The following is a 12,470-nucleotide window of genomic DNA, read 5'->3' as shown; positions in this document are numbered from 1 at the left end:
TTTAAACACGTACATTATAGCCAATTGATTTGTAACAAAGGTGTCAAGACAATTAAATGAAAGGATAGACTTTTCAACAAATGGTGCTAGAACAATTAAATATCACCACAAAACAAACAAACAAAAAAACCCAAAAAAATAAAGAACTTGGATTCTTAGCAATCACTGTTCTGAAAAATTAGCTCAAAATGGATTACAGACCTAAATGTAAGAGGTAAAAATCAGAAACTTATAGAAAAAAAAGTCGGAGAAGATTTTATGACCTCGGTTAGGCAAAACATTATTAGATACCATATTAAAAGTGTGAGCCACTAAAAAAAGATCAATATCTACTTCAAACAAAAAAAAGGTACATTTTAAAAGTCACCATTAAGAAAATAAGAATACAGAAAACAGACTAGGAGAAAATGTTTGCATAAAAACTCGTACACAAAAAAAATAAAGAACTCTTACAACTCAACAAAGAGACAAACAATCCAATTAAAAATGGGTAAAATATTTGAATAGACATATCACCAAAACATATATAAAAATGACTAACAAGCCCATAAAAAGATGAGAATTAGGAAAATAAAATTAAAATTAGAAAATAAAAATTTAAACTGCTATAAAATACCATTATCCACCCACTAGAATGGCTATAAATGAGAAACAGAGAGAAAAAAAGAGAAAGAAAAAAGAAGGAAAGTAAAGGAAGGAAGGAAGGAAGGAAAAGAAAATACCAAGTGTTGATAAGCATGTGGAGAAACTGGACACATAATACATTGCTTGTGGAAATGTAAAATGATACAGCCACTTTGAAAAACAGATTGACAGTTTCTTAAAAATTAAAATATAAACTTACCATATGATCCAGAAATTCTACTCCTTGGACTCTACCAAAGAGAAATGAAAGCATGTGTACACACAATACATGTATACAAATGTTCATAACAACATTATTCACAATAGCCCAGAATTGAAACAATCCAAATATCAATCAGTTGATTAACTGGTGAACAAATTGTGAAATATCCATAGGCTAAAAACTATTTGGCAAAAAAGGAAAAAATTACTAGTAAGTGCTATAACATGGATGCGACATATGCTGAGTGAAAGAAGCCAGATACAGAATATTACATACTGTATGATCAATTTTAATGAAACGACTGGAAAAGACAGCATTTCAAAAAAAGAAAGTAGGGCAGTGTTTGTCTCTGAGACAGAATTAAAAGTACAGGAAGAGGCACAAGTGTACATTTAGTTATGTATAAAGGTAGACTTTTTAACCGGTAGAAATAAAGCGAGCTGTTGAATAAAAGGAGTTAGGTAAGCTGATCATCCATTTGGAAAAAACAAACAAACAAAATAAAACAAAACACGAAAAAGCTAAAATAAAGCATATCACCACAATACATACTGAAATTATTTTCTGATGGTTGAATATGTAAATATCAAAAAGCCGCATACAGTTTAGAATAAAATGCAGGTAAATATATAATCCTGTAGTAGAAGAAACATTTCTAAATATAAAACCAAAGATATAAACTGTAGAGGTAAACATTGATGTATTTGATTTGGTAAAATTCAAATAATTGTTTAATAGCAAAAAACAACTTCTACAGATTTAAAAGGGTAATTATGGCCAGGCACAGTGGCTTACGCCTGTAATCCCAGCACTTTGGGAGGCCGAGGTGGGTGGATCACGAGGTCAAGAGATCGAGACCATCCTGGCCAACATGGTGAAACCCCGTCTCTACTGAAAATATAAAAAATTAGCCGGGCGCGGTGGTGGGCTCTTGTAGTCCCAGCTACTTGGGAGGCTGAGGCAGGATAATCACTTGAACCTGGGAGGTGGAGGTTGCAGTGAGCAGAGATTGCGCCACTGCACTCCAGCCTGGTGACAGAGCGAGACTCCGTCTAAAAAAAAAAAAAAAAAATAAAATAAAATAAAATAAAATAAAATAAAATAAAAGGGTAATTATAAATTTGGAGAAATATTTAAGGCATATATAACATTCAATTGAATAATGTGTTTACTATACAACTTTTTAAAAATGACAAAAAATAAGCTGGGCGTGGTGGTGCATGCCTATAATCACAGCTACTCGGGAGGCTGAGGCAGGAGAATTGCTTGAACCCGGGAGGTGGAGGTTGCGGTGAACAGAGACCGTGCCATGGCATTCCAGCATGGGCAACAAGAGTGAAATTCCATCTCAAAAAAAAAAAAAAAAAAAAAGACAAAAAATTTGGCAAAAATAATTAAAAATGGAATTCTCCATGGGACTAGTAGTTAATACAGGAAGAATTTTCAGTCTCATAGTCAGCCAAAGAAATGCCAATTTAAACAATTGTTATTAACCTCGGCAATATTGACAATAGCCACTGTTGCTAGTGTGCATGTCATGTGTCCATATATATCAATATTCCTTCATCTTTTGCTAATTACTTCTTTGAATAATAAATATTGAGTGCCTACTTCGCACACTTAACCCTCAAAATAACCTTTTATTTTCAAGGTAATAAATAATGTTTATAGACAGATTAAAATATTGCATATGAGACCGTGCTAATTCCTTAAATTTAGAAACTGGCCTTATTCCTCATTTGTACTAAAAGAGCTTAGAGCAGATTGCTATATCCTATGATTACTGGGAGAAACAACATCTATGTTTTTAATTTATTAGCTTCTTTGATATTTTCCAATGTAGTGTTTCTTCATCTAATCCAAGGACAAAAATATCAGCAGTTTACACATGGATTGTTTCTCATCATCTCTAGAATGCACAAAAGAGGATGGCTATCCTGGGCTTGGTCTCAAGGCAGGCCCACAGTCTTTGCCTGATATCCTTTCTGTGTTCACTACCACCCAGTTGGCCTCTTGCTAGTCAAATCTTAATTTCTATTGCTAAAATTCATGGTTGTAAGTAGATGTGAGTTGGAATCTGTGCCTGAAGGTTTTAGGAATAGATAACAAAGGTCTTATCCTTATCTAGCTTCTAAGTAGTAAGAATACTCAAGATGAAGAGTATTTTATTTTATAAAGAGGAATATGAAGTCAGATTTTCTAGATTATTAGTCATCTCAGATAAAGACAAATCTGGAGTTAGATCCTGTGTTGGAGAAAAATCAGTTATCATCATATGATTTGTCAAAGCAATGACTACCAGTACAATCTCCATAGAATGACAGAATGATATTTCTGGGATTGAAAATGCCATGGATTCAATTCATTTAACTAATTAATTTAATTTATTTACCTCTTTATAGAGAAGGATTTAAGATGGATTCTTTACTATACTTTTCATGAATTTAGGAACAGCATCTGTGGAATGTTACAAAGCTAACCACCTACATGCAGGCAAAGCAATGACTGTATCAAGTTCATGATGACCTGAGGCACTGCGATAACCAGCCTTAATGTTTGGGGCTTGAGCTGAAATATGAGCCAGGTGGAAGGTGGGAAAACAGATGCGAGGATGGATATAATATTCTCAGAAAGAAGAAAAATTAGCATTGAGCCAGTTTCTTTGCTACATATCTCTACATGTGTAACTTTAATAGCATCATTAATAGGCTGTGACTGATATTCTCATTTTCCAGGTGAGGTTAGAGCGAATGACTTATTGAAGGTTTCCATTGATAGATTTCATGGAGCCAGTGTCTGTCTAACCCTAAAGGTGTGGTCATTTTACTGTGCCACTCTATCTCTCTGGTGTTGAGAACCAAATTAAAAGGAAATGCATCAGATTGATGCAGACTTAAGAGATAGAATAGAATAAATGTGCTGCCATAGGTGTAAACCAATTCAAAATATAATTTAAGTAATAGTGAGAGTGTGCCAGTGACTGTAGTTTGGGATTTGGTTATTATACATGGCAGGAAATACACACATACATAAGTATAATTTTCCTTTGATTAGCTTAATGTATGAAAACAAAACATCCATATGGAATTCAGGATTTCTGAACAGGCAACAGGACCATAGAAGTGAACAAAACAGTGGAGGGTGAGTGGAGTCAGAAGCTCAAAGGGCTTAGAGGTCAGGGACCAAGGGTAAGTGGGGAGAGCCTTACCTTTCAAGGTGTGGAGAATTGGAAGGGATACAAATAGTGCTGAAGGAGCAATGCCAGAAGACTAGGTGAATTTTTGTCTTTAATTTCACTTCCAATAAATTCTTCCTTGTGTTTATCTATGCCAAATCACTCATGATGAAGTTTAAAAGTCATGAAGGGCATTTATTAAAGACACAAGTAAGTCCTGTTTCTGATCTGAGAGCAACTACTTGATTTGGACTTCAGAAAGGGAGGAGAGATTGCCTTGCTCTTACTTAGAGTGGGGTATATGAAGGTGACCCATTTACTTCTATGAATGGAAAACTTTTATAAGGAATCTTAATTGTAGAGTCATTTACTCAGCTGGGATAAGTGTGTCTCTGTGGAATTTTTGCACCACTCTGTTACACTGCACTTCTTTTCCCGTTGGATCAGTTAGCTAGCATCAGAAAATTTGGATGCTTAAGTGGAGAAAAATCGCATCAGGGAAAATAAACATATTGACACAGGAAGTTTGTGTTTGCACGTTTCAATTAGAAATGAAATTGAATCATTTCTTTGGAGATGGATAGTGCATTTAAGATGAGAGTCTAGTATTTTTCTTGGTTTTTGTTCTGCTATATGTTTCTTGTAAATAATCTGTTATATAGATTTTTGTGTAAAGTAATTTGGTTGCCAGATGATTTGGAAGTATCTCCAGGCAATAGCATAATGCTAGTTCCATAGTATATGTATTTTAAATATCTATTAGACTGAGCAAATGGATTCCTACAATTTGGAAGCAAGCTACAATATAGAATCATCACGTCGAGGGCTCCATGGGAGCTAACTTTTCAACAGAGGAAAGAAGTTTTAGCAGGTTGGGAACTCAAGTGGAAACAACTACCAGGAAAAAAAAAAAAAAAAAAAAAGATCTAGCTTTTCCTCAAGGATTATATTGATTACCTTCTGTCTAGTGATTACTGTTTCCTAGTCAGGTACATTATATTATTTAATCTTAGCTGTTCAAGCTAAAGCAAACTTCAATATTTACTTGATAAGTACTGATGAACACCGTGCTCGACACAAAATCAGTGGTCAGTAATTTACTAAATTAATTTATTCCCCTCTCTTGAAGATCTAGTCCATAGTATAGAAAAGAGAATTGTATGAACAAACACAATAGAAGTCATTTTATCCAACTCTATTTTGGTTAATAGTTAGGTTTGCTTTTTAATAAGGTTAATTACATGTAAGAGTCAGAAAAATAATTTTAACGTACATTGAACATTTTATGTAAGTTTCCAACTTATAGATGTACTTTATTCACAATATTTTGATGTAGCATTAGGGCCTCTTAATATAGTTTTGCAAACTGAAATTCCATATCATCTTTGCATGAACCATGTCTTTAATACAAATTATGTTATAATAATCAAGATAGTCAAGGTAAAGGCACTGACAGCCTATAGATCACTTATTGGGACTAGAGAGAACGTGCTATTTAGAAAATAAGCTGTAATTATTCAACTGGCAGCTATCATCAGGCAGTATATTTTCAGAGGAAGTGAAACTTCTGTTAATCTAGCAAGTTTGTTCAGTAGAACTTATATAAAAATCGTTGTACTTGTTGCTTTGTTATACCCTTTTAAAAGAGTGGAAAAACATAGAAAAAGGAGACTCACTAGTATGGGAGGCAACTAGTTCACATATTTTCTTTGCCGAGAGTAAAGTTCCAAGAACTCTGTGTTATATAACCAGGAAACCTGAAAACTGGTCTGCTAATAACTGTAGCTCAAAGAAAAGACATAGCAATGGTTATCAGTTTCTTTTTCAGCAAAATAGAGTGGTGGCACAATCCCTGAAAATTTTAAAGAAAAGTACACAGGATTGGGATTTAGTATCTTCTTGGCAGGTGAAATTTATTTACAATTTGGAGAGCAAGAGAAAATAGTGAAGCCTATACTAAACAATATTACAATTTCATTATAAGATTAATCTTACATCTGTGTTGAGGATAAAGTAGAATAAGGAGAGTACTTGATAGAATGTGCCTAGAGAGAGATTCTGAAGACACAGAATGGTGAAGCAGGCAGTGAGAAATTACATAAAGTCTGCATCAAATAAGCTGTATTTATGCTAAACGTTACCAGTTTGAATGGTGAAAATAGAAAGGCCACAGCGGACATTGACCAATGAGGCTTGGTTGGCTGAACAAAAGGTGGCATCACAAAGGGAGATCAGAAATGTTCAGTTTTCAGCTTTGATCAAATAGAAATTAAAACAGAAAGACATGTTGCCAGAGGTCGGAGGAAGGCATAGTCAGGTTTCTTCAATGAAAGCATATGGCTTTAATTACTTTACATCTTTCATGATCAGAAATAATGTCACTCATCAAAACAGAATCAGATTACTAATAAAAGAGACTAATTAATTTGGTTTTAGACTTGCTGAATTGGGGGAACTGAAGGGCATGTGGATAATTTTGGTAGGACGACATGGCTAGAAATGCTTCAAGAGAGTATATGCCCTTCAACAGCGTGCTGTATTTATTTTCATATGTCATAGTGTTGAAAATACTAACTCAGCAAACACAGAATGAACAAATAAATGCATAATTATGTGGAAATTAGTTTTGGCTAATGGGTTTCTTTTCTGTTTAACAAAACAGCAGTGAGTAAGGAAACAGACAAGTTACTGTAGATTGTAGATGATTTTGCACATTTTTTAATTCTCCTAAATTGTCACAGATTAATGATTATTAGTTATCTTAAAGTTTAATGGCATGTAGCACTATTTGTTATTAATATTAAAGTATTTAGTATTAAATTTGATTTTTAAAATAAAAATTGGATTCCTAAAGTTGTCAGAATAAGTAATTATATAATGTCATAAACAGGAGAATTTTATAAAGCATGTAAATTATACAGAAGGGATATTTTATTGTGCCTCTGTCTAATAAAGTAAGATTTTAATGTTTATTACTTTTTAATCTTTTCTTCAAAATGTCTCATTCTGTCTCTGTTGACCTGCAGGAAAGACATGGCAGGTTAATACATTTGTTTACTCCATAATTTTATGTAACTGTTTTGTTATTCATCTAATCATGATTTTGTAATCCTTAGTACTTTTGCCTTAAGCAGTTTTGCTAAAAGGGAAATTTTAAAGTTAACAATATTTTTTTGCTTATTCAGTTTAATCCCCAGGATAATGACCATTGCCTTACAATATATGTCATAAATTAAATGTTCTTAGTGCACTTTGTTGGATAAAGAGAGGTATGTGAGTGGTATTGTAATTTATTTTACATTCTTTTCTAGTTCTTTCAAGTTCCCATTCCCTGTGATAAATTAGCAAGTGTGCCTCACCCCTAAAGCTTTCCTTTGGACTACCTAACACTGGATAATGACTTACGTGCCATGGCATATCTGTTCCTACCTTTTGTATTATGAATTACCCATGAAGAAAACAGCTAAAGTATATTCTAAGAAGGTTACTACAACTTTTTAAGACAAAGGATGGAACCGTGGATATCCAAGTCTTACTTTTGATCTTAAAACATATCTGCTACATGACTTTGGCAGAGTATGTAATACAGTGATGAAGAGCATAGCATTTGAGATACAGAACACCTGGGTTCAAATCTCAACTGTGCCTCATGTTATTCACATGGCCTTTGGTAGCCTAAATGGCTATAAATCTGTTTCATCATCCGTAATATATCACTAATAGTAATATATGTTTCATTTGGCTGTTTTGGAAGAATAAATGGAATATGTCTTAAAAGCAGTTAGTAGAACACCTAGCCTGAAACAAAGAGTCGATACATGTTAGTTGCCAGGAGTATTATTTTATCATTTCATTATTGTTATTTTCCTAATTACACTACAAATGTCTTGGGTGATATACTATACTTTTATGACCAAATATACAACATATTTACTATTTGTTGGGTGAATGAAAAATATTTTAAAAACCCACATGCTATAGGTAGTAAGAGAGCAAGTGTGCTTTTCTACAGTGCAAGTCATTTATGCCAGGTTTTTATCAAATAAAACTATGTCTGTTCATTGTGGAAGCAGCAGACTGAGCACGGCCTTGTGGATCTGTCTTGTTTCTACACTGTAGATGGTGGGGTTGAGCGCAGGGGGTAAAAGCAGGTATACATTGGCCATCACTGAACGGACCACTCTGGGGGCTGACTGACCATAGCGATACACCAAGGACAGGCCCAGCATGGGGAGGTAGAAGATAGCAACTGCTCCCACGTGGGAGACACAGGTGCTGAAGACCTTGTGCCGTTCTTCAGGGGAGGCAATTCTGAGGACAGAGTGAATAATTAAGATATATGACAGGACAATGCATGGCGTATCTATTCCAGTTGTCAGGATGAAATCTATTAATCCACAGATGCTGTTTGCCCGAATGTCTGAACACGCTAATTGAATCACATCTGGATGGTAACAGTAGGAGTAGGAGAGGGCATTCATTCTACAGAAATAGAGAGGCTTAAGGAGCAAAAGTAGTGGTAGTATTAGTACTGTAGCACGTGTAATCATCGGAAGACCCATCTGAATGATTCTGGAGTTAGTGAGAATGGTAGTGTACCTCAGAGGATCACAGATGGCCACATAATGGTCAAAGGCCATAGCCACCAGCACCCCAGATTCCATAAAAGTGAATACATGAAGAAAAAACATTTGGACAATGCAGCTATATAGACTGATTTCATATGCATCAAACCAGAGGATACCTAATGTTGTTGACAATGTAGAAACAGTCAAGCCCAGATCAGTGGCTGACAGCATGGAGAGGAAATAATACATGGGTTCATGGAGACTCTGCTGGATAGTGATGACAAACAGGATCATGCTGTTCCCAGAGAGGGCAATGGCATAAAAACAACAGAAAGGAATGGAGATCCAGGCGTGGGAAGACTCTAGGCCAGGAATGCCAGTTAACAAGAAGGTTGGAAATTTAGATGTTGAGTTGCTTAGGTTTTCCATGGTGTCCTGGGTTTTGCAGCATTTGTCCTCACAGTGCTTCCATCCTACAGAAGTGATACATTACAGTGTTATGTAAAATATTTAGATAAATTTTCTTTTGATTAGGAGAGTTATCCAAGGTCATAGATAAGATCTGCATCATTGAGAAACTTCTAAATTAAATTATAATGTTCATCTACAACTCATAATCAGAAATAGTTCACAAATATATGTTTTTGTACTGTAAAATTCAAGGGAAATATGTCCATATGATTTTATACATTTTCATGATAGTGTCCATTTACAGAATATTAAACTGGATCATATTGTAAGATGATTTGAATAAAGACATAGCTGAGAAAAAATAAGTATCTTCATTTACGAATATTTTGTGAGTACAATGAATAATAGCCACTGAAAAATATCCATGGTTCTTCAGTGACCATGAGGGTGTGAATCTGCAGACACATGATAATTGCCAGTAATATAGGTTTGGGAGTTATCAGTGTATATTTATCACTTTTCATCCAACACTCTAGGTGAACAACTTCAGAGACTAGAATTATAAAGGAAAAACAATGAGGACACAACTCTCCAGAAGATTGGAATGCGCTATATACCCTAAAGCAAGATGAGACTTATTTTATGGGAACTATGAAAACCAAAAGAGGCCTGGCGCGGTGGCTCATGCCTGTAATCCCAGAACTTTGGGAGGCCGAGGTGGGCGGATCACGAGGTCAAGAGATCAAGACTATCCTGGCTAACATGGTGAAACCTTTTTCTCTGTGAAGTATTTGGGGGTAATTTACTGCTGTTCAAAAGTGTAAAGTGATGGATGCTGGCTTCAGGATCCAGTAGACGTTTTCAGGAGACAGAGAATGAGAAGGGCAATTGGCTCAGTAAACACAGAAATGCTGTATTGCCTCTTTCAAGTAAAATTCTAAAACTAATTTTGTCGATTAATGTATTTATATTGTTCAAGTCAATTCTGGGGAGAATTAAATTAAATAATAGCAGTATTCATGAGTATAATGTTAGTACTTTTCAATCAAGCCTTTAAAAAACTAGTTGTTTCCAAATTCATGAGAGTAAATATTCGGTAGCAAGGATACAAGTTACTGTTCCCTTTATGCTAATTTTTTATGGTTTCTTTTAAATCTCCAGTTGTCTGATTTTCAATTCAATCGAGAAACATTATGAAAATATTTAAGTATGAATTATTAGAGGTTGTATATCTACATGTCATATGGATCGATGAAGACAGGGCAAACCCTCATGATATCTGACTTTTCTATAAACCCATATGACTGTTTGTGAATAGGTAACAAAGTAAAAAGTCAACACAATAAATACATCTCTCTACCTTCTTATCAGCTTTATGTGGAAAGAGGAACCTTCTCTGTCTTTGCTAGATGAGGAAGAATAGACTACAGTTCTGGAGCCATGGACTTTAAAGTAAGGTGGAATTGAGCTGTGAGATTATTTGTATGATTTAGGTCTCTCTGGGGCCAAAGACAGAGAAAAAAAGAGATCCCCCTCTCTCTCTATCTATAAAAATTTGAGGGCATAAGTGTGCAACTCCAGAGGGTTTTAGTTACCAATCCAAGTGACCTGTGGTCACAAGGACATTAAATGCAAAGGAAAATTAACCAAATTATACATATAAATAGAAAATGTACACTGTTCATAGCATTGGGGAATAGAGAGAGATGTACATCATTGTCTCTGGATTATAAGTGTGCTGGCAAGATAGGAAAAGAAACCACTGTTCACTGGGATCATTATGGTCATGATAAAGAGGGAAAACTGTACACCCCAGTCCCTAGGCCCCTATACCTACATTTCCACATTGAACCATAGGGAGAATGAGAAATGTCCATTCTCAAATCCATCCTTTTTCAAACACTCACTGAGTTTTCCTCCAGGAAATGTGTCAACTTCTGCTATATTAATTTGGCCCTGTTTTGCTAGTAGCTAGGGTTACCATGAATGAATGATGTTCTCATGTGCATGTATTCTTGCTCTGTTCCTTGCTGTTTTCTTGCATTAATATATTCAAGGACCTGATTCCTGGGAGAGTTTTTTCATTTTTGTCAGTGTGGGCAGTTGACTAATGGATGCAGACACTTTACAGTCTACTAATTCTAGGTTCGTAGGAAAAGTCTCACATTCAAACCTTTTGTTTCTCATTTATACAGAAGCTGCAGATTTGTGGAGACAGTCTTGTTTTTGTTTAGGTATCAATAATACCAGTAATTTGTTCCTCACTCAGCTATTTTTATTTGATTTCTACTTTGCTATTATTCCTATGCATTCCTGTTCGAGTAATTTTAATAGTTGAAAGTATGATGGGTTCAATTCAAGCACTATACCCCTACCTGGCATTCCCATCAACTGTTTTGACTGACTTGATACTTCCATGACAAAAATAAACTATAATCAAATCATTTTATATGTCAGAAATAAATAATTAAAAGTTTCACCTCTGTTACCTTCAAAGAACTAACTGTCTAGTTTTCCCCCAAATATCTGTGATGGTCAGATTATAAAATAATAAAATAGTCCCTCAGTACTCCTGCCTCCTTGGACTCAGTCCGTGTTTATCCTCTGCTCTTGAGTGTGGGTAGGACCTCTGACTAACTTCTAACCAGTAGAATATGGCAAAGGGAACATGGTATCATCACATATATGTCATGTAAAGATCTGTCTTTGGTGAATCAAGATTCCATGTTTGTGGAAGATTTCTATGTGACAAAAGACTAAGAGTGGTCTCCAGCTAACAACCAGCCAAGAACTGAGCATGGCCTCCTCTAGCCAACATGTAGTAAGAAACTGAGTCCCTCAACTCAAAAGGCCACAAGGAACTAGTAGAATCTGGCAACACCTCATGAGCTTGGAAGGATAGCCTTCCACAATAAGGCCTCAAATGAGACACAGCCTTGGAGAAAACTCAGCAAAGCTGTATTCAGACTCCTGACTTACAGGAATTCAGAGATATAGTGTTCATGGTTTTTTTTTTTTTTCTAGTTGTTTTTTAATTTTTAATTTTATTTTTAGTTCTGGGGTACATGTGCAGGATGTGCAGGTTTGTTACATAGGTAAACCTGTGTCATGGCGGTTTGCTGCGACCATCCACCTATCACCGAGATATTAAGCTCAGCATACATTAGCTATTTTTCCTAATACTCTCCCTCTGCCCGCATCTTACTCCCTGACAGACCCCAGTGTGTGTTGTTCTCCTTTCTGTGTCCATGTGATCTCGTTGTTCAGCTCCCACTTATAAGTGAGCACATTCAGTGTTTGGTTTTCTGTTCCTGCATTAGTTTGCTGAGGATAATGTCTTCCAGTCTCATCCATGTCCCAGAAAAGAACATGATCTCATTCCTTTTTATGGCTGCATAGTACTCCATGGTGTGTATATACCACATTTTCTTTATCCATTCTATCATTGGTGAGCATTTGGGTTGACTCC

General features: G+C 35.4%; 1 protein-coding gene across 1 annotated transcript; it reads right to left on the bottom strand.

Annotated features, from left to right (window-relative positions):
- Positions 1-8,080: 8,080 nt before the first annotated feature.
- On the bottom strand, positions 8,081-9,041 carry LOC103247940 (olfactory receptor 51F1). Its single transcript, XM_038004937.2, has one exon. The coding sequence runs from the start codon at positions 9,017-9,019 to the stop codon at positions 8,081-8,083; it is 939 nt and encodes a 312-aa protein (XP_037860865.2). The 5' UTR covers positions 9,020-9,041.
- Between the last annotated feature and the right edge of the window lie 3,429 nt (positions 9,042-12,470).

This window comes from Chlorocebus sabaeus, chromosome 1, assembly GCF_047675955.1.
Source record: "Chlorocebus sabaeus isolate Y175 chromosome 1, mChlSab1.0.hap1, whole genome shotgun sequence".
Classification (NCBI taxonomy): domain Eukaryota; kingdom Metazoa; phylum Chordata; class Mammalia; order Primates; family Cercopithecidae; genus Chlorocebus; species Chlorocebus sabaeus.
The sequence above is the reverse complement of the archived record's forward strand: the minus strand, read 5'-3'. Positions and strand labels throughout refer to the sequence as shown.

Coding starts and splice junctions, on each gene's coding strand:
- LOC103247940 (XM_038004937.2), bottom strand. CDS start 9,019: ATGGAAAACCTAAGCAACTCAACATCTAAATTTCCAACCTTCTTGTTA.